At 45.0% G+C, this 22,231-nt stretch overlaps 1 protein-coding gene and 1 pseudogene across 1 annotated transcript in view; one reads left to right on the top strand and one right to left on the bottom strand.

Annotated features, from left to right (window-relative positions):
- The window catches only part of NVL (nuclear VCP like), a 102,646-nt gene that overhangs the window by 24,508 nt on the left and 55,907 nt on the right, over positions 1-22,231 (bottom strand). The window contains 1 exon segment of the mRNA XM_044915984.1: positions 6,028-6,134. Coding sequence (XP_044771919.1) covers positions 6,028-6,134 — 107 coding nt within the window.
- Positions 13,955-14,332, top strand: LOC110571390 (annotated as a pseudogene).

Genomic DNA, 22,231 nt, shown 5'->3' with positions numbered 1-22,231 from the left:
CAGTTGCAATAGTGGGTATTTACCTAAAGAATACAAAAACACCGGACGCCTGGGTGGCTCAGTCGTAAAGCGCCTGCCTTCGGCTCAGGTCCTGATCCCAGTGTCCTGGGATTAAGCCCCACATCAGGCTCCCTGCTCAGTGGGAAGCCTGTTTCTCCCTCTCCCACTCCCCCTGCTTGTGTTCCCTCTCTCGCTGTGTCTCTCTCTGTCAAATAAATAAAATCTTAAAAAAAAAAAATACAAAAACACTAATTCAAAGAGATACATGCACCCCGATGTTTACAGCAGCCCAGTTGTCCATCAAGTGATGAATGGGTAAAGAAGATGTGGTATATATACACAATGAAATACTAGTCAGATCTTGCCATTTGCAACAACATGGATGGAGCCAGAGAGTACGATGATAAGTGAAATCAGTCAGAGAAAGACAAATACCATATGATTTCACTCATATGTGGAATTTAAGAAAGAAAGCAAATAAGCAAAGGGGAAAAAGAGAGAAAGAGAGAAACAAACTCTTACCTCTAGAGAACACACTGATGGTCACCAGAGGGGGTGGGGGTGGATGGGTGACATAACAGATGGGGACTGAAGAGTGCACCTGTCATGACGAGCACCAGGGGTCATATGGAAGTGCTGAATCACTATAGTGTACACCAGAATCTAATATTACACTATATTAATTATACTCCAATTAAAAAGATGGATAAAATGGTAAATTTAAACATATTTTATCATGATTAAGAAAAAGCAAGTTAGGACCCATTTACACTATTATTCCTGTAATTCTGATTAAGCATGAGATGTTATAGAACAGGGGTTCAAAAAATATTTCATGTTGTACTATTACTTTTATTTATTTTTATTTTTTCAAGATTATTTATTATTTATTTATTAAAGAGAGTGCGTGCACATGAGTGGTGGGGGCAGAGGGAGAAGGAGCAGCAGACTCCCCGCTGAGCAGGGAGCCCAATGCAGGGCTCGATCCCAGGACCCTGAGATCATGACCTGAGCCGAAGGCGGATGCTTAACCGACTAAGTCACCGAGGCATCCCTCTTTTTTATTTTTATTTTTTTTATTTTTTTTATTTTTATTTTTTTAAAGATTTTTTATTTATTTATTTGACAGAGAGAGACACAGCAAGAGAGGGAACCCAGGCAGGGGGAGTGGGAGAGGGAGAAGCAGGCTTCCCGCCGAGCAGGGAGCCCGATGCGGGGCTCGATCCCAGGACCCTGGGATCATGACCTGAGCCGAAGGCAGACGCTTAACGACTGAGCCACCCAGGCGCCCCTCTTTTTTATTTTTTAAAAGATTTATTTATTTACTTGGGGGGGGGGTGCCACTGGGGGCAGGCAGAGGGAATGGAAGAGGGAGAGAATCCCAAGCAGACTCCCTGCTGATCAGAGCGCCTGATGCGGGGCTCGATTTCAGGACAAGAATGAGATGTTCAGCTGACTGAGCCACCCAGGCGCCCCTATAACTTTTATTTCAATGATTACATCTATATTTAATCACAGAAACCTATCCTTTGTCATACAACAGACTCTGGAATCAGCAGGATATCTCTTTACATAGTTGATCACAAAAAAATAAAGAAAATTAACATAATCTTACCATGATAACATGGTAATTGTCGGTTTGGAATTTTTTGTCAGTCTCTGAACATATCCATGGAAACGTACCCCTCTGTACCCTGCTCCTGCTGGTCACTAAATGGAAACAATAGCAGAGCAGTTCAATATGCCCGGAACACTGTTACGAGGTTCCTAAACATTACCTGTTATTGTATCTGATATTCTTAGCTCATGAAAATTTAACAGATAACGTTTCTAGGTGAGATGTTAATATATATTTTAGTCTTCTGGGACACACCATAAAAAATAAATGGGGAGGGGCACCTGGGTGGCTCAGATGGTTAAGTGTCTGCCTTCGGCTCAGGTCATGATCTCGGGGTCCTGGGATGGAGCCCTGCATCGGGCTCCCTGCTCGGCGGGAAGCCTGCTTCTCCCTCTCCCATTCCCCCTGCTTGTGTTCACTCTCTCGCTCTTGCTGTCTCTCTTTCAAATAAATAAATTAAAAATCTTTTTTAAAAATGGGGAATTTTGGGTCTTTGTGATTTTTACCACTATTTTAAAGACTATGTATTATCTCAAAGCACTTGGCAGACATTTTATTTTAATTACATTTATTAAGGAAGAAATAGAAGTTAAAGAAAAAATTCCTTTGTCCAAGGGCCTTTTGGTGATAAGCATCTTGTTACCACATCATTACCAGAAATACCAAAATAAGTAATTTGTTTTCCTAATTTTCTCTTAAGAATCAGACTCCAATAGATACTGAAAAGTTGCTCTGACCTGCAAGTCTTTTCAGACTTCTAAGACCAAAATTAGAGAATTCTACTGTCATCTCCCCCTATTATTTGACGTATTAATAAGAGGAAATGGTATATACAACAATATGGGAATTTGAGCAAAAATTTGGTGAACTTTGGAACTGAAAGGGTAAACATTGAAAATCACAGTTTTTCTCAGTTCAGGCCGATTTGCAGAGTGTATGCAGGCAGGCAGTCCCTGCTGTCTGAGGTTCTGCGTTCTGTCCCTCTGCCCGCTCTGGCTCCAGCTGTCAACACAGCCTGTGAGCTGCACATCCCAGGCCCTGGAGGGGGGGCGGGAGAGGAGCCGGAGGAGGAAGGAATGGGGGAGGGGAGGGGGAAGACAGAGGGAGAGGAGGGAGGAGGGGGAGAGAGGAGGAGGAAGGAATGGGTGGAGGGAGGGGGAGGGGAAGACAGGGAGAGGAGGGAGGAAGGAATGGGGAGGGGGAGGGGAGGAGGAAGACAGGGAGAGGAGGGGGGAGGAAGGAATGAGGGAAGGAGGGGGAGGGGGAAGACAGAGCGGGGGAGGGAGGGGGAGGAAGAAGGGAGGAGGGGGAGGATGGAGAGGACGGAGAGGAGGGGGGTGGAGGAGGAGGGGGCAGGGTGGGTGTTGCAGGGTGAGCAGCCCTCTGTGGGTGGGCAGGCGCCCAGGCGCTGAGAACTGTCCCCCTGCAGGTCTGGGTGTGAGGCTCTGAGGCTCCCACGGAGGCAGGCAGCACACCCCTAAATGAAGCAAAAATAGCCACTAGAGTCAGAGAGGAAATCACCAAAAGCCCTCCTTTGCCTTTATCACTGACAGATGCTGAGAACGGACCACAGTGCTCCAGAAAGCTGCTTTTAAAGTCACACTGATTCTCCTATTAAAATGTCCTTTTCTGGTTTTTTTCTCTCCATATTCACAACTTTGTGCGTGGAAGTTGCCCAAAGGACCGTTGTCTCTAATTCTACACAATTCCTCCTAAACCTCCACATTTATGCCAGGTAACTATTAAAAAAAAAAAAAAAAAAAGAACCCCCCCCCCCCCCCCCGCCATATGCTCACGACAGGACATCTGGAAATACAAGGCGGCGGACTGAAGCAGGGCCCCTGACCTCAGGCCCAGCCTGACACCATCAGGGGCCTCACATTTATAAACGTGCGTATCACCCTGTCATCTAGGAGACGAGCCCCTCAGAGGGAAGGCCTGTGTCCGAGGGTTTCCCATCCTCACCGAGTGCACATGCTTGTTGACCGAGAGATCCTTCACGTGCACAATATTCTATTATTTCCTTAATAACTTTGCCTTTGAGGTGGGGTGCTTTTATCCGAGTCTGAGGGCTAATAACTGTGGCACCGGGATTCTAGCTGGAGGAAGCGTCAGGCTGTCCCGCGGTGCCGAGCACCCACAGAGGAGAACACGAGGGAAACAGCGATCGGTCACCGCCCTGGGTCCGAATGTGTGCGGCCCTGAGCACCACACAGCTCCGGTCTGGCACGCCTCCTCCAGTCTTTGTGCTACCCCGGGGGCAAGAGTGGAAGGAAGGAAGGATTATCGGGCCATCACAACTACAAGGAACACATGGAAACAAATTAGGAGCATGTGCACGTGCTTGTATGTCTGTGTTTGTACACACACGCTTTAACCAAAGCAAACAACACCTCTGTAACACAGCTCCCGGACAGAGCCCAGGGCGGGGACGGAAACGCTGCATGCACCCGTCACCGAACTCGCAGGCTACAGAGACGCAGGACGCATGACGACGCGCACTGCAGACGTCGTGGGTCAGGTACGTGGTGCTGCGGGGCTGTTCTGTGCACCGTAGCTCGCCCCCGGCCTGAGCCCCCAACAAGTGTCCCCAGCTGCTGCCCAGGGGTGGGCTGCTGGCTGTCAGGCCGCCCTAGGTCGAGAGCACTGCACTGAAGCCACGTGTCTTCAGGTCTCTGACTGGTAGCCATGCTGGTAGTGGCCAGAGGGCTCTCCCGAGCTCCCAGGCTCCGAGCCAACTCGCGCCTGGAGACCGACCTCGGGCAGCAGCAGCTCCTCGCTCCCAGACCCCCATCCACTCAGTGGCCCAAGCGGAGAGTTTCTCTTCATCTGTCTTTGCCCCTCAACTCTACGGTCCATCCAGCATCCTGTTCATTCACACCAGACCCAGTTCTCACACGTAACCCCTTGAAACGGGCTCATGTCCGGCGCACCTCACTTCACAGCCTCTAGCTTCACCTCCTCCAGGCAGTCTTCCAGACTGCTCTCACTGGGGCCTCCACCCACAAGGCTGGTCACCCTCATGCCCCCTCCTTCAGGAGGTAGTGGCAGACACGGCTCTATGCAGTTTTAGGTAATGACGGCCCGGAATCTTCCTCTGCCGATATAGAAAGAGAATACCACACACGTGTAAGGTTTAACGTTTACTAGTGGAAACCAAATAAAGGCAGGAACCATCTTGTCTGACTCTTGGTTTCAGCTCAGGTTGCCATCTCAGGGTTGTGAGACTAAGGCTCACTCAGTGCAGAGTCTGCTTAAGACTCTCTCCCTCTGCCCCTCACCCCCACTCTCTCTCAAATAAAAATAAAAAAATCTTAAAACAAAAACGAGCGGTTCCGCTGCTTACTTGGCTTTCCTGATCTTTTTACATTTTTAACCCTTAGGGTGCTATTTTAGGAAATAATATCATTTATGGAGAAAAACATTTACTGGAGGTTTAATAATTGCTTTAGCTTGGACTTTTTTTAAACTAAAAAAAGTTAACTCTATTTAACGTATTTAAGTCTGCAGCCCCTCCTTCTCTGAACCACCCACCACCCACGCTGAATAAAGACGTCAGGAATGATGTCTGCACTAAATGTCAACACGCATTATTTTTGTAGCCATACAATTCAGGGTGATTGCTTTCGTCTTTGTATTTTGTCAGTATTGTTTATTATTTTTATAAAAATAGCAACATGAATACTATACAGGCATCATAAAAGTTGGCGTGTACCAGGGGGGCCTGGCTGGCTCAGTTGGTAGTGTTGACCCTTCATCTTGGGGTCATGAGTTTGAAGCTCACGTGAGGTGTAGTTTACTTAAAAGGGGGGGGGGGTCGCACCTAGGTGGCGCATTTGGTTGAGCGTCCGATTCTTGGTTTCAGCTCAGGTCGTGATCTCAGGGTTGTGGGACTGAGCCCTCCGTCAGGCTCTGTGCTCCGTGCACAGTCAGCCCCAGACTCTCTCCCTCTGGCCCTCCCCTCACTCATGCACACGCTCTCTCTCAAATAAATGAATAAAATCTTTTTTAAAAAAAGTTGGCATATAGAAACATGGAGGACAGACTCAACACTGTGATTGAGACTCAGTTTCCCCGGATATTTATAACGGTCTGTGTCTATTCACTTCTCAGCTCCTAAAGTTTCTGTTCCATTTCAAATTCCTACAAGGGCAATTTCTCTATCAAAGATCTAAAAGAACAAAAAAGTGCGAAGAGAGTAAAATCTCAAATGTATCAGTCAAACATATAACTCTCAATATCCCTTTTATTTTAAGCAAATAAAAAAGAATGGACAATCTCTTCAATTATCAGAATCATTCACCTTTCTTTGGGAGACACAGGCTGAGCAAATATTTAAAGCTACAGATACCTGTCTGTATCTAAAAGGAGAGAAACACACAAAAACATGCCATTTCCTTTGTACTCACTTTTGTAATGGTTTTTAGGATGGCCAGACGGTCTGCTGGGGGTGGCAAACCCACAAACAGTGTTTTGTCTAGGCGTCCGGGGCGCAGGATCGCAGGGTCAATGATATCTAGAGAAGAAGGGGGGGGTCAAAAGTCTTCAATAAATAAAATAGAATCTTTAAAAAAAAAAATCAACATGAGATGTGGGAAGAGGACTTTTTTTTTAAAGAAAAAAATTGATAAATTAGACTTTATTAAAATTAAAAGTACCTCCTCATGAAAGTATAACCTTCAGAGAAGTCCAGCCCACGTTCCTGCCCAAACCCGTGTGCTGCCAGGGTTCTCTGGCTCAGACGAGGACCGCCACACGAGCCTGGAATTCCAGCAGGTTTCTCTCCTTCCTCTGACCTCGGTACCTTCTCCCAGTTCTGGCAGGGGGCCTCCCATTACCCTGTCCTCAGTCAGGGCCGAATGTCGCATCCTCCTAACTGGTCCTGTCTCTAAACCTCCCCTCTCTGGGACCCTGTGCGATGCCGCCAGATCTTCCTAAAACATCTGCTGACCCTCACCTGGTGTTCCCTGCAGCAGAACCAAGCCCATATCTCACCACAGCACGAAGGCCCTCAAGGACCTGATCGCTCCCATCCTAGCTCCCTCTTTCCTCTCATTCTCCACGACTCCCACACCCCACTGACCACACCTCTTGCCGTTCCCTAAACAAAGCCTTCTTCTCTTTGCTCTCAGTACTTCGTTTCTCCCTAAACTTTCTTCCTCATTTACACATAGGGGGATTCTCAAACAATGCCTCCTCCAGGAAGCCTTGCCTGAGTCCCCCAGAAGAAACTCTTGCCCTCATTGGTGCTCACCAGACTCTCGGTACCAGGAGCAAAGAGCAGGCCCCAAACGCTGCCTGACATTGAGGTTCATTAGGAACATTCCTGATTCCTCCACGAAGAGCCCTCAACCATTCTGGAGAAGCTTCCCATAGCTCACAGTGATAAGACCGTTGTTCACACGCAGATGCACCTATAAGTAATGGGTCTCGTGTTTTCTAATGAACACACTCAGACTTAACCATTAATTTATTCTTCCATAAAGAGGTAGAGTTCTTTCTAGCTAAAATTTTGATTCTGTTAGTTTTGTTCTTCAGTTACCTTAGGGAAGCTAAATACTTTTAATTCAATGACCTTTCAATGTTCAACACATTGGACTTTCTCTTGAGATGCTAGGATATACTACTTGGCAATAGGGAAGAAAAGGAAAGTTGACTGCCGAACACCTGCAGCATCATGATGGAGCACTATCCCGCAGCCTGAGCGCCGTCTTACCCTACAGGGCGAAGGACCCCACACAGGTCTCAGGAAACCTTTACAATTTAAAAAATTACTGAGGACACCACTGTGGCCTTTCCCTGCCGCTCTCCCCTCACACCCTCAATCCCCAGGCAGCCGCTCATCTGTTCTGCCACTACAGATTAGTTCACATTTTCTGGAATTTTATAGACGTGCAAGCATGCACTATGTACTCTGCTTTCTTTGACTCAACAGAATTGTTTTCAGGTTCCCCAAAGTTCTTGTGTGCATTAGTACTTGATTCTTTATGGCCGGGTAGTAGCCCCCTGTGGATATGCCTGGATTTATTTTTCCATTTCTCTGTTGATAAACATTTGGTTTCCAGTTTTGGAGCACTCACTTATCAGTCTTGGTGTGTGCTTTCCTTGCTCTCTGGTGAGTCCCTAAGTGTGGGACGCAGAGCACTACGGCCACATCCCACCGCAGGGGTAGGCTGAACCTTAAAAACACCAACAAACTGTTTTCCAAACTAGCTGTGCCACCTTACATTCCCCTGTCCTTGCCAATACTTGGTATAGTCGTTTTGATTTTAGTTAGATCTAAGGTTTGTAGTGGTATCTCATTGTGGCTTTCACTTGCACTTTCCTGATGACTAACGAGGTCGAGCACGTTTTCATGTGTCTCTGCCGCATGCATACCTACAACGGGGAGGGGTCTGTGCAGTCTTTAGCCAATTTTTAATGTTCTTCTGTTGCTGAGTTTTGAGAATCCATTCCATATTCTGGATATAAATCCTTCATCACATATACACTCTTTAAGTATTTTCTCCTAGTCTGTGTGGTTTGTCCTTGTGCTCGCTCAGTGGCATCTTATGAAGAGCAGCTCAATTTATCCTTTTGCTCTAAAAGGTTGTGCTTTTGGGGTCACATCTAAGAAATCTTCACTTAATCCATGGTAGGAAACATTTCTCCTCTGTTTTCTTCCAGGGGTTTTACAGCTATGACTTTTCACTGGTCTTTAATCCATTTTGAGTTAACTTTTGCATGTGGTAAGAGGTGTGTGGATTAAAGGTGATTTTTCTTGCATATGGATATCTTTTCTTTTTTAAAGATTTTATTTATTTATGAGAGAGAGAGAGTGAGTGCATGAGCAGGGGGAGGGGCAGAGGAAGAGGGAGAAGCAGGCTCCCCGCTGGGCAGGGAGCCCAATGCTGGACTCGATCCCAGGACGCTGGGGTCATGACCTGAGCCGAAGGTGGACGCTTCACCAACTGAGCCCCCCAGCGTCCCTTGCATATGGATAGCTGATTGTTCCACACTTTGTTGAAAAGGCTATTCTTTGTCCACTGCATGGCCTTTGTGTGTGTGTTTTTTAAAGATTTTTATTTATTTGAGAGAGAGAGCAAGCACATGTGCTTTCAAGAGGTGGGGAGGAGCAGAGGGAGAGGGACAAGCGGACCCAATGCTGAGCGCAGAGCTGGACATGGGACTCGATCTCACGACCCCGAGATCATGAAGTGAGCTGAAACCGAGTCGGACACTTAACCAACTGTGACACCCAGGCACTCCTGCATGGCCTTTGTGTTTTATAAGAACCCAATTATCCAAATATGTGGGGGGATATTTTTAGATCTTACCATGTTTCAATGATCTGTGCATCTATGTTTATGCCACATGGTAGAAATGTGTTTTAACTTCAATATACAAGTAGATCTTAAAGCCAGACCTGCATGCTCAAAAGTAAAGCCTGATGTAAAAATCCCAATTATGATTAGAAAACATTCTTAGGGGACGCCTGAGTGGCTTAGTCGGTTAAGCGTCTGCCTTCGGCTCAGGTCATGATCCCGGGGTCATGGGATCGAGTCCCGCATTGGGCTCCCTGCTCAGTGGGGAGCCTGCTTCTCCCTCTGCCTCTGCCTCTCCCCCTGCTTGTGACCTTGTGTTAGGCAATGATTTTTTTAAGATATGACATGTCGGGCGCCTGGGTGGCTCAGTTGGTTAAGTGACTGCCTTCGGCTCAGGTCATGATCCCGGAGTCCTGGGATTGAGTCCCAAATCGGGCTCCCGGCTCAGCGGGGAGCCTGCTTCTCCCTCTGACCCTATCCCCTCTCATGCTGTTTCTCTCTCTCTCTCTAATAAATAAAATCTTAAAAAAAAAAAAAAAAGATATGACATGTCAACAAAAGTGCACGTGATTAAAAAAAATTGATACATTGGACTTCACCAAAATTTAAAACTTTTGTTCCTTAAATTATACCATTAAGAAAGCGAAAAGACAACCCAGAGACTGGGAGAAAACATATGCACATCACATATCTGGTTGTGGACTTCTATCTAGAGTAAGTCTTACTACTCCATAACAAGGCTGAAGATACACTATAGTGAAATGCTACCTCACACCCACTAGAATGGCTACATTCAGAAAGAAAGACATAACAGGTGTTGGCAAGGATGTGGAGAAATCGCAACTCCCACACGCTTTGTTACAACTGCTAGCAGGAATGTAAAATGCTGCAGCCAGTCCGGAAAAGTCTGGCTGATTCTTGAAATGGTAAACACACTCACCACGTGACCCAGCCATCCCACGCCTGAGTACCTATCCCAAAGAAATGATAATATATGTCCGTCCACACAAAAACTTGTACCCGGATGTTCACAGCAGCGTTATCACAAGCCCCAAAGTGGAAACAACCCAAATGTCCATCGACTGCTGAATGAATCAAATGTTGTATATCCACCCAAGGGACCATTATCCGGCAACTGGAAGAAAGTGTCGCTATGTGCTGCAACAGGGACGAGCCTTGAACCCGGGATGCTGGGTGAAGACAGGCAGAGGCGACAGCCACATTACATAAGCTAGCCAAGACAGAGAAGCCTACAGAGACAGAAGTGCTGGAGGTGGGGGAGGATGGCGAGTGATGGCCAACAGACAGATTGCTTTTTAGGGTGACGGAAATGTTCTAAAATCCGATCGTTGGGATGGCTGCAGGAGTCTACAAATATGCTCAAAACCACTGAATCTTGTACCTAAAATGGGTAAAGTTCATGGTATGTCACCTCTCAATGAAGTGGATTTTCTTAGAAACTGGATCCATCCTCAGACAAGTAAGACCATCGATAATACGCTGAGTGAAAATTATTACAAGATCGACCAGCCTCCATGAAACAGAAGTAGGCCTCTTCTTACGATTCAGTAAGCAAATACTTCCTGGGTTCTCTTATGTACCAGGTTCCTGTGACCCAGCAGAAGTAATGCCGGGGCCTAAGGCATCTTTAAAAGGGAAATCCTGTGCCAAAGGGCAAGACACACAGGTCTGACCACGGCCCCTAGGCACTGCCGTGACCCAAGGCCGGAGAGGTAAGGGAACACAGCAGTTGACTTGGAACTCGAAGTGGCTGAATGAATAGCCTACGAGTATGAAGTGAATCTCTTCCGTGTAAGCCATCCCCCGTCACCCGGCAATCACTAAGGGCTTACAACAGATGGGGACCCTCAACTAGAAGCTTTCTCTGAAATATAAAACCGCGTACCTAATTCTTGTCCAGAAGCTTATCCACCATAACGTACTTATTTCTTTCTTCACCTGAGCTGTGCACAGAAACTTTCTGGATTCCATGTGGCTACGGTAGGGCACAGACACCTGCCGAGTGCAAGAACGAGGAACAAGCTGGCGTGGCTATTCGGATCTCACACGTCTGCATGCCGGGCAGCAGTGTTTTTAACCAGGCCGACGGGGGATGGAGTGGAAACAGACAGTCCCTCGGAGCCAGGAGAAGGGAGATCAGTCAGGGCGTCTGTGGTCTAGCTGTACACTGTGCAAGGCGCTTCATCTCCTGGGGCCAAGCATGGGAAGCAGTGTATTTTCAGGGCAGGGTGTGACGCTGGCGGACCCCACACCACAGGAGAGCTGTGGCAGGTCCTCTGAGCACCCACAGGCGGAAGGGTGACACAGCAATCTTTCACTTACTTTCTAAAAACCAATACCTCAAAAAGTAGGGGAAAAATTAGGACAGAAATGGAAATTAGGAGAAAAGAAGAAATTTAAAAGACCAATTCAGGAGGTTAAGACTCATCAAGTCCTAAGCACACACACGAAACAAATAAACAAAAAGTCATATAAGGCATGCCTGGAGGGCTCAGCCAGTAAAGTGTGTGACTCTTGATCTCCGGGTTGTGAGTTCCAGCCCCATGTTGGGTGTAGAGATTACTTAAAAATAGAATCTTTTTTTGGGTGCCTGGGTGGCTCAGTTGGTTAAGCGACTGCCTTCGGCTCAGGTCATGATCCTGGAGTCCCAGGATCGAGTCCCGCATCGGGCTCCCTGCTCGGCAGGGAGTCTGCTTCTCCCTCTGACCCTCCCCCCTCTCATGCTCTATCTCATTCTCTCTCAAATGAATAAATAAAATCTTTAAAAAAAAAAAATAGAATCTTTTTTTTTTTAAGTCACATAAAAAGAATCAGGATGACATAAAACTTTTTTTTTTTTTTTTAAAGATTTTTTATTTATTTATTTGAGAGAGAGAGCTCATGAGAGGGGGGAGGGTCAGAGGGCGAAGCAGACTCCCTGCCGAGCAGGGAGCCCGATGCAGGACTCGATCCAGGGACTCCAGGATCATGACCTGAGCCGAAGGCAGTCGTTTAACCAACTGAGCCACCCAGGCGCCCCAACATAAAACTTTTAAGAGAAAAAAATGCATGGCCTACAAACCATGAAAAAACAATTTTTTTAACTCAAAATCCTGTACTCAGCCAGGCTACCAATCAGTAATGAGTGTGGAAGAGAGATACCCTCAAATATACCAAACTCAAAAAGCCCAAACGGGAGCCAGAGCAGAGAAAGCTCTGGAAACAAGAGCAAAATACATCACAGACACAAATAATACTCACCACTATCTGCGTATCTGATTAAGAACAGAAACAAAACAAAGTAAGAGAAAGAAAACGAGAGTTTCCACATCTAAGAATGAAAAGGTTATGTGAAAACAGAACCCTGATCGCAGTGTAACTCCTGGGTCCACGCAGAGAAATAGGTACACGGTCCTGGTAACATAAACAGTGATTGGTGATTGAACCAAAAGTTGTGCAGAAATGGTATTATCACGTGGGGATGACGGGGTGGTGGTGACGGCGGCCGCGTGTGGAGAAACAGTGAATGTAACAGAAATCTTCGTGTGCTTTACAAAGTAGTAATGGCACCGTATGAAACTGGTAAGAAACAGCAGTATGAGCACATCATTTGAAAACATGGAGAACATACCGAAGATACAGCTCACAGACTTTACCAGTGGTTGCCTCTGGGCAGGGACAGAGAGAAGGTAATTTTATCCTCCGCTTTTCAGTGTCATCTGAATTTTAACAGCTGCCTCCCTGTGTGGGTTTCTCTTTTCATGCTGGGCAGTGTCAGAGAAGGCCCAGTGGAGAGCTGACATTTCCACCTCTGCCCTTCCCGGGTCCTGGGGTCGTGGGGGAGAGTACAAGGCGCCCCCATCCTGGGCCAAGGGGATGCTAACGGAGGCCCAGCGGGAATGACACATCTCCCCACCCGGGCAGTGTGAATGGAGGCAGAGCGAGCCCAGGCTTCTTTTCTCAGCCTGCGGCCGTGAGGCTCTTGCCCTTCCCCTGCAAAGTCAGAGAAGACCTCAAAGGAGAAAATATAAGTAAGATAATACTCAACGTTTCTTAATACTCAAATGTCCAGGATACAACTGAAAACTATCTGTTGAAACAAGAACCAGAAAAATCTCAACGTTAATGAGAAAAGAAACATAGAAGCTGGACCAGAGATGACCCAGATGTTGGAGTCATCTGACAAGGGTTTTACTGCAGCCACAATAAAAGCATTTATGGGAGCAATCATGAACAGGCTTGAGACAAATGAAAAAAACGAAGTCTCAGCAAAGAAAGAGAAGATGTAAAGAAGTATATGGAAAATTTTCAATGGCAAAACTTAAACAAAAGGAAAACCTCACTGGACAGGCTCAATGGAACCATGGAGACGTCAGAGAGAAGAATCAGTGAACCTGAAGAACAGAAATTACCAAATGTGAACAACACAGAGAAAACAGAGAATAGAAAAAACCAGCAACAGAGCCTCAGTGATTTATAGGACTATAACAAAAGATCTAACGTGTGTGTCACAGGAGTCCCGGGAGGAAAAGAGAAAGAGCTAAAAAGTATTTGAGGGGATCCTGGGTGGCTCAGTCTTGGTTTCAGCTCAGGTCGTGATATCAGGGTTGTGGGATCAAGCCCTGCATCGGGCTCTGCACTGCGTGGGGAGCCTACTTGGGATTCTCTCCCTCTCTCTGTCTCAAATAAATAAGTAAAATATTTAAAAAAAAAATAAAAGCAGAGTACAGTGACACCCTCTCTGTGCAGTTAGGACATTCAAACGACAGCAGGTCTGTGTTCAGAAATCATGAGTGCTGGCAGGACATGGCACAGTTTTCAGGTGCTGGCAGACAAGAACTGTCAACCCAGAACTCCCCATCTAGCAAAGACAGGCTTCAAGAAAGAACCTGAAACCAAGACATTTGCAGGTAAATGAAAACCAAGAAAATTTGCTACAAGTTGAACATACCTAAACGAATAGCTCAAGGAGGACTCCTGTTATCTCTGCGCCTAGCGAGTGCCCTCGAAGTTGCTGCCCCATCCTGGGGTCATGATGAGCAGTAAGATGGCGTCTGCCAGCAGGGTCGTTTAGGTAGGCAAGCCACATACTCCATTAATAAGGTTCCCTGACAGAAGAGACAATCCTAAACCTAACGTATGAGAAGTTTTGAGATCAGTAGGACTACCGTCTCACTCTTCTTCAATTTCACAGCATTCTAAGGGGAATAAATCCCCAGATTTGCTGGTGCATCAGGGTCCACCAGACACTGCAGAAATAATAAAAACATTACCTCAGAAATAAGAAGGAAACTTGTATCTCAAGAAAAAATTGAATTTATCCAACGTGGAGGTCCAGAATAATCACTGACAGTGTGGCTGCTGTTTGTCATCAGACAAAAGACTAGTCTTTACAATAAAGGACTTCCAAAATGGCGCATGAAAAATTATATAGTAAACAACTTGAATAAATACTCTGCCAAAAAAAAAAAAAAAAATCTAGAAAATTTAGATGGACAACTGTATCTCCTAATATATGTATCTTGGTCAGCTTCTCCACAAGCTTACCTAATTGTTTATAGGCTTATTAAAGTATACATTTTTAAATGTTAGCCTATTAATTTACTCTCGATTATCAAGTATTACTAGTGTTGAGCTACTAAAAGCACGCAATATCTAGTAAACTATCACAGGTTTCCCATGATTTCCCTTTGGTTTCAGTTTCTTTTTAGACATGGAAAGATTTATTAGAATTGCTGCTTTTGGGAAGAGATTTTCCTGAAATTGGATGAGGATCAGTGAAAGAATGACTCCATTATTTGTTCTTAGTTTTCTTCCCCTTTTTTTCATTCACAAAGTTACTGGAGTATAACTAGTTTAAAAAGTGTATCCTAGGGGCGCCTGGGTGGCTCAGGTCATGATCCCAGGGTCCTGGGATCGAGCCCCGCATCGGGCTCCCTGCTCCGCGGGAAGCCTGCTTCTCCCTCTCCCACTCCCCTTGCTTGTGTTCCCTCTCTCACTGTGTCTCTCTCTGTCAAAAAATAAGGAAAATCTTAAAAAAAAAAAAGTGTATCCTACACTAAATGATAAAAATATAGTCAAGGTAAAACAGGTGACTTTGTGGTATTAAAACTGGGAGTTAATACAAATTTGTAACCTATATTCAGAAGAAAATACCAGAGTTTAAAATGGAAAATAAGAAATCAAAATGAATATAACCTAGAAATAGGTGTTTGATTAGAAATTGCAACTCCCTATGTTATTAGGGGTGTTAAGAAAGTCTTATTCTTTATTTTACTGTTTTAATTGTCATCATCTGTGTAAATTCTAGAAACTATTAACTTTCTCAAACTTAATGTCTGAAAGTCTCATAAAATCAACCTAAATATTTACCTTACTAAGGCAATTTATGAAACTTTAATAGGGTCTTACAGTGCCAAGGGTATGTATTATTGTGAAAGTAAAGCCTCACAAAGCTAAATAAATTTTCTTCCATACCTTGAAAAAAAAAAGAATAGCTCAAGGAAGTTCCTAAAACAAAAAGGAAATGATAGAAAAAAAATTAGGAACATCAGAAAAGAAAAAACTATGGGAAGAGTAAAAATGTACACTAAATGTAAATGGTCTAAATATACCAAATAAAAGGCAGAAATTGACAGAGTGGATTTTAAAAATGACCTTATATGCTGTTTATAAGAAACTCACTTCACATGTAATGACATCAATAGGTTGAAAGTAAATGGATAGAAAAGATATACCATGGAAACATCAATCAAAAAAAATCAGAAATGGCTATAATAGATAAAATACATTTCAGAAGAAAGAAACTTGCCAGGGACTGAGAAGGACATAACGTAATGACAGAACATAAAGATCAGGCCACCAGAAGACAATTCTAAACGAATATGCACAAGAGAACTGCAAAATATGTGCAGCAAACCTGACGGGACTTAAAGGAGCATCAAGAAACCCACAATTACAAGTTAGGGACTCTATGGTAAGGATGTTTCTTTCTTTCTCTTAGAGATTTTATTTTTAAGTAATACCTACACCCAATGTGGGGATCAAACTCACAACCCTGAGATCAAGAGTCACACACTCCACCGACTGAGCCCAACGGGTGTCCCTCTTGCATTTTTAAAGAAGCTGCCAGACTGTCTTTCGGGTGGCTGCACCATTTGGCATTCCCACCACCACCGAGAGCTAGCTCCTGTTGCTCCATATTCTTGTCAGCATTTAGCATTGTCTGTGTTTGGATTTCAGCCATCCCAATAGGTGTGCAACAGTAGCTCTGTTGTTTTAATTTGCATTTCCCTCATAACATGCGACACTGTTGAACATCTTTCCATGTATTTATTTGCCATCTGTACATCTTCTCTGGTGAGGAGTCTGCTTAGATCTTTAGTACATCTGTTTGTTTTCTCATTGTTGAGTTTTTAAGAGTTTTTTGTCTATTTTGGATATCAAGCTTAGTCAATTTAGGCTCTTATAACAAAGACCACAGATTGAGTGCATCGTACACAACAGAAATTTCTCAGAGTTCTGGAGGCTGGAAGTCTGAGGTCAGGGTACCCACGTGGCTGGGTGCCAGGGAGAGCCTGCTTGTGGACTGCAGACTATGCCACCTTCTCATTGTGCCCCTTTATAAGGGCACTAATCCCACTGGTGAAGGCCCAGCCACGTGACCTCATTACCAAATGCCCCATCTCCTATATTCTGACATCTGGGGTAATGATTTCCACATAATAAATTTGGGGTGGGGGACACAACATTCAGTCCATTGCACAGTCCTTTATCAGGTCTGTGTTCTGCAAATATTTTCTTCCAGTTTCTGCCTTGTTTTTTTATTCTCTTAACCATGTCTTTCATAGAAGAAGTTTCTCATTGTAATGAAGTTCAACGTACCAATTTCTTTCCTTCATGGATTGTGCTTTGGGTGTTGTATCTAAAAGTCATCACCAAACACAAGATCACCTGGATTTTCTCCTGCTCTCTTCTAGGAGTTTTATTGTTTTGTACTGTACATTTGGGTCTATGATCCATTTTGAGATAATTTTTGTAAAAGAGTAAGATCTATGTCTAGAGTCATTTTTGGCATGTGAGGATCCAGTTCTTCCAGCACCATTTCTTGAAAAGATTATCCTTTCTCCATTCAATTGCCTTTGCTCATTTATAAAAAACCAGCTGACTATATTTGTGTAGGTCTACTTCAGGCTTCTGCTCTGTTCCACTGATTTATTTCTTTTATTCTTCATCAATACCACACTGTCTGGATTACTGCAGTTTTACACTAAGTCTTGAAGTCGGGTAGTGTCAGTCCTTCAACTCTTTTCTTCTCCTTCAATATTGTGTTAGCCATCCTGGGCCTTTGCCTCTCCATACAAACTCTAGAATGTTTGTCAATATCCATAAAATAACCTGCTATGATTGTGATTAGGACTGCATTGAATCTATAAATCAAGTTGGGAAGACTGACAATCTTGACAGTATTCAGTTTTCCTATCTACGAACATGAGCTTTCTCCGTTTACTTGTATCTTCTTTGATTTCTCTCATTAGAGTTTTGTCCTTTTCCTCATATAGATCATTTTTTTAAGATTTATAATTTTTATTTGAGAGAGAGGGAGATAAAAAACATGAGCAGGGGGAGAGGCAGAGGGAGAAAGAGAGAAGCAGACGCCCCACTGAGCATGGAGCCCCATGAACCTGAGATCATGACTTGAGCTGAAACCAAGAGTCAGATGCTTACCTGACTGAGCCATCCAGGCACAGCAACGGTATTGTGTTTTAATTTCAAATTCTAATTGTCCATTGCTGGTATATGCCAACTGATTTTTGACAAAGGTGCAAAAGTGACTGAATGAAGGATAGTCTTCAAAAAACGATGGAGGAATTGGATTCATAGAGGGAAAATAAACTTAGACTTAAGTTCTATACCTCAAATAAAAGTTAACTAAAAACAGATTACAGACTTTAAGCATAAAAACATAAAACCATAAAACTTTTAGAAGAAAATACTAGAGAAAATTTGGGGGACATAAAACTAAAAAACAGTTCTTAGAAATGCTCCCCAAAGCAGAATATATAAAGGGAAATATTAATACATTAAAGGGTCGCCTGACTGGCTCAGTCTTCTGAGCGTGCAACTCTTGATCTTGGGGTCATAAATTCAAGCCCCCATGGGGTGTAGAGATTATTTAAATAAATAAAAACTTAAAAAAATACGTGGAGTCTCTTTGTTGTTAAGAGGATGAAAAAAGGGCGCCTGGGTGGCTCAGTTGGTTAAGCGACTGCCTTCGGCTCAGGTCATGATCCTGGAGTCCCAGGATCGAGTCCCGCATCGGGCTCCCTGCTCGGCAGGGAGTCTGCTTCTCCCTCTGACCCTTCCCCCCTCTCGTGCTCTCTCTCCCATTCTCTCTCTCAAATGAATAAATAAAATCTTTAAAAAAAAAAAAAAAAGAGGATGAAAAAATAAGCTGCAGAATGAGATAAAATATTGCAAATCACATAAATGACAAAGGACTCATATCTAGAATATATAAAGAACTCTTAAAAAAAAAAAATGCAGTCCAGGGGCACCTGGCTGGCTTAGTCAGTGGAGCGTTTGACTCTTGATCTCAGGATTGTGAGTATAGATTACTTAAAAATAAAATCTTAAAAAAAAAAAAAAAGAATGCAGTCCAATTTTAGAAAATGGGCAAAGGACACAAGAGATACTTCAATGAAGAAGATACAGGATGCTAAGTAAACACACGAAAAGATGTTCTAATGGCTGATGAGCCATTAGAGAAATACAAAGTTCAACCGTGATGCGGTATCACAAGATGTGACAACACAAAATACTGGAAGGAAGCAAACAAGCTGGATCTCTCACGCCATTACTGACAGAGATGTCACATGGTACAGCCACTCTGGAAAAAGGGTTGACAAGCTCTTTAAAAAACTGACCATATACTTCCCGTATGACCCAGCCACTGTGCTCCTAGACGTTTATTCCAGAGAAATCAAACCCTAGGTCCAGGCAAGAACCTATTCACACAGAGGTTCATGGTATGTGTAACAAAGAGTGGAAACAACCGTAAAGTTGCCCTCGAAGAGAAAGGTCAAACAAACTGCCCCTCCCCTACGACCCAGCACTAAACAGGAGGAAATTGCTGATCCACGCAAGAATCTGAATCCATCTCAAGGGCATTATGCGAGGCACACACAGCCAACCTAAAAGGTCACGTTTTGTATGATCCCTTGATCACACAAACTCTTGAAGTGATGTGGTGTAGGTTAAGAGAGCAGGTTAGTGGTGGCCTGGAGTTATGGGTGGAGGACAGAGCAGGCATTTCTATTCGGGGCAGTGCGTGGGAGATCGCGGTGCTGATGGAATCGTTCTCATCTTGACTGCTGTGGTCATTTCAGGAATCTACATGTGTGTGAAACTGCACAGAAATAAACACATGTTATACAAACGTCTGTTTCCTGGTTTTGACATGGTGCACAGTGCCACAGTTATATAAAATGTAACAATTAAGATAAACCGGGTACATGGAACCCCTGTGCACTCTTTTTATAATTTCCTGTGAATTTATAACTGTTTCCAAATACAAAGTAAAAAAACTAAAAGTACTCATATATTTTATAAAAATAGAAATACGGAGAAAATGAGATGGTACCACTTCCTCACTCAAAACCCCCCCAGGGCTTCCCATTTCAGCAGAACACAGGCGCACCTTCTGTGGCCTCCAAGGCCCTGCGTTCCCCCGCCATGGCTGCTTGTCTCACTGCAGGCACCCTGCCTTCCGGCTGGGTCTGCAACATGATAAACATCCTCACACGGGCCTTCACACTGCTCGCTCTCTACCTGGAGCGCTCTCCTCCCAGACTCTGCATGGCTCCATCCTTCATATCCTTTGAGTTAAACCGCCTCCATTCTGACCTCAGTCTGTACTTTCTAACAGAATAGCTCTTCTTTCCAGCTTATCTCTTAACTCAGGCAAAAAAACCCAGCAGGCAGAGCATCTCCTGGTAGGAACTGAAACCAACCCCTCAAGCAATAGGGACTGCCCGGAGCCAGCAAGACCCCACCTAGGACTGATCCCAAGACAATGAGCGACCTTCACTTCCCACCAGCAAGGACCCAGTGACCTTTGTCCCACACCTGTCTTATGCAAACCTGGAGGTATTTGCAGCACTTTGGAGACTGTCTTTGAGATGCTAGCCCCGTCTTCCCAGTGTTGGCCTCACTGAAATAGACTCCTTTCCTGTTTGACCACCACCTGCCCCTCTGCCTTTGGAGAGGGTATTTTTGTAAAAGGGTAAGATCTATGTCTAGAGTCATTTTTGGCATGTGAGGATCCAGTTCTTCCAGCGCCATTTCTTGAAAAGATTATCCTTTCTCCATTCAATTGCCTTTGGTTGTGTGAGTGGTGAGCGGCCGAACCTGGTCTGTCTGGGACCCCCAGAGCCAGGTGATCTCACCCCCTGCTTCCCGGCTACACGTGCTCACAGACTCCTCCTGAAGAACCCTTCCAGGACCATCATATCTCAATTAGCATTCCTCTCCAACTACCCATCATTTTCTACCCTCTGACCCTGGCTGTCTATCATTTACTCCAGGTGCCCTGGCCCCAAATTAGGATATATACAATTCTTTTGAATTGTTAGCCTCTTAATTCCCAAAGCTTAGTAGGGCCCGGCATGTAGTAAAAACCCAGTAAGTAGTTGATGAGCCAGTGAATCTGCTGAGAAATTAAAGAACATGACAATGATGTGACGGATCTTCAACACCAGACGGAGTGGGGGAGCTACAACATGCTCGATGAAACGGAGAATGTGAGGGCAGAAACGTACATTCGAAGAGTTCAAGTCACCCACTTTTTCACGTTCCCCCCGTCCCCTGCTCTTAGAGCGGAGCCTCCCTGTCTCTGCCCCCAGCAGTGCCTTCAGGATGCATGGTGGCTTCCACCCTTGTCTCCTGGAACCCACTGGTCACGCGAGAACGAGGACGCAGAACCCCTAGGGGAAGCCACACGGAGGCCCAGAAAGAGGACAATGAGTAGAGGAGGGGGACAAAGATACCACAGCGTGGCCGGGGAAGGGGGTCCTTGGGCCCGGCCACGTCAGCTGAGGATGTGTGGATCACAGGGGGACCTCCAGACAAGCCCTTCCTGAGTCCTTGACCCACAAAATTGTGCGCAAAGCAAAATGGTGATTTTAAGCCACTAAGTACTGTAGTAATTTGTAATGTGGCAAAAGTCATCAGGCAAGAAGAGATTTCTGAAAGCTGGGGAGAAAGCAAATCATAAACAATCAAACAGTGTCACAGGTCAGCACACAAGAGAACAGAACTGCCCCAGGCAGACATAGGAGTGAAAGAGCTAGAACACCTACTTCTGGATTTCTGTAGGGAGCAAGGTAGTGGGATTTGCCCTCGGGACCGAGGGATAGGAGGAGGGGCAGAGCAAGGAAGACAATGTGAGGGACACTGGAGGGGACAAAACACAGCACCGCCTTCCTGTCATTCTTAACCACTGGCTCAACTCAGCACAGACGACTCAGTCCTTGAGTCTACTCAGTCCTAGGTTTTACAACAAAGAATCCAGAGAACTGTTAAGAATTCAGAGGTGCTAGAGATCAGGAAACACGACCCAGAGGAAAGGATATGCTCCTGTGCCATTTGGAAGGAGAGGATTAGAGTAAAACCCAGGGATGCTGAAGGCCCTGCTATTTATTCGCTAGGCTACAGAGATTAAGCTAAAGTGTTTACAGTAACCAAACATGAAAACAGTGAGAGCCGAAGACAGAATGGCTTATTACAGACCGGAGTGTCTTCTGGAAGTCTGTATCTACTTAGAAAAGGTAGGGCTGTGATTCTGTGCAAATCTGAGTGATGTCCCAGGTTTCTTCCAGGATGGTTGAGTGCACGGCCTCATGACTGCTCCCACGCGGTCACCCAAAGTGCTCTTGGCAATGATGTAAGTCACCGAGCAGCTACTTGCCACACCCCCTGGGAGACTCGCTGCCAGCATCACGTGACCTGTACGACACTCCTGCCAAGTGGGTATCACTCTCCTCATCTCCCAGATGAAGAGACAGTGGTGAGCGGGATAAAGGAGGGTGTGCCGAGGCTGACGTGTGACGAATACATTTGCTCTTCCTTCCTGTCAGAAAGCTTCAACAACCCCCAGAATTTACTGAGGGAATGGAGTCTTTGTTACGCTAATGAGAGGACTCAAGGTTGGCCCCAAGATAACTCCAGGATGGCCAGGTACCAGAAAGACCAAACCTGCGATTAGAGGGCTGGAATTTGGAGCCAGACCTCTGCAGAGAAGGGGTGGCGG

The sequence above is a fragment of the Neomonachus schauinslandi genome, chromosome 6 (genome assembly GCF_002201575.2).
Source record: "Neomonachus schauinslandi chromosome 6, ASM220157v2, whole genome shotgun sequence".
NCBI lineage: Eukaryota > Metazoa > Chordata > Mammalia > Carnivora > Phocidae > Neomonachus > Neomonachus schauinslandi.
This window is presented reverse-complemented; position numbering and strand designations above follow the sequence as displayed.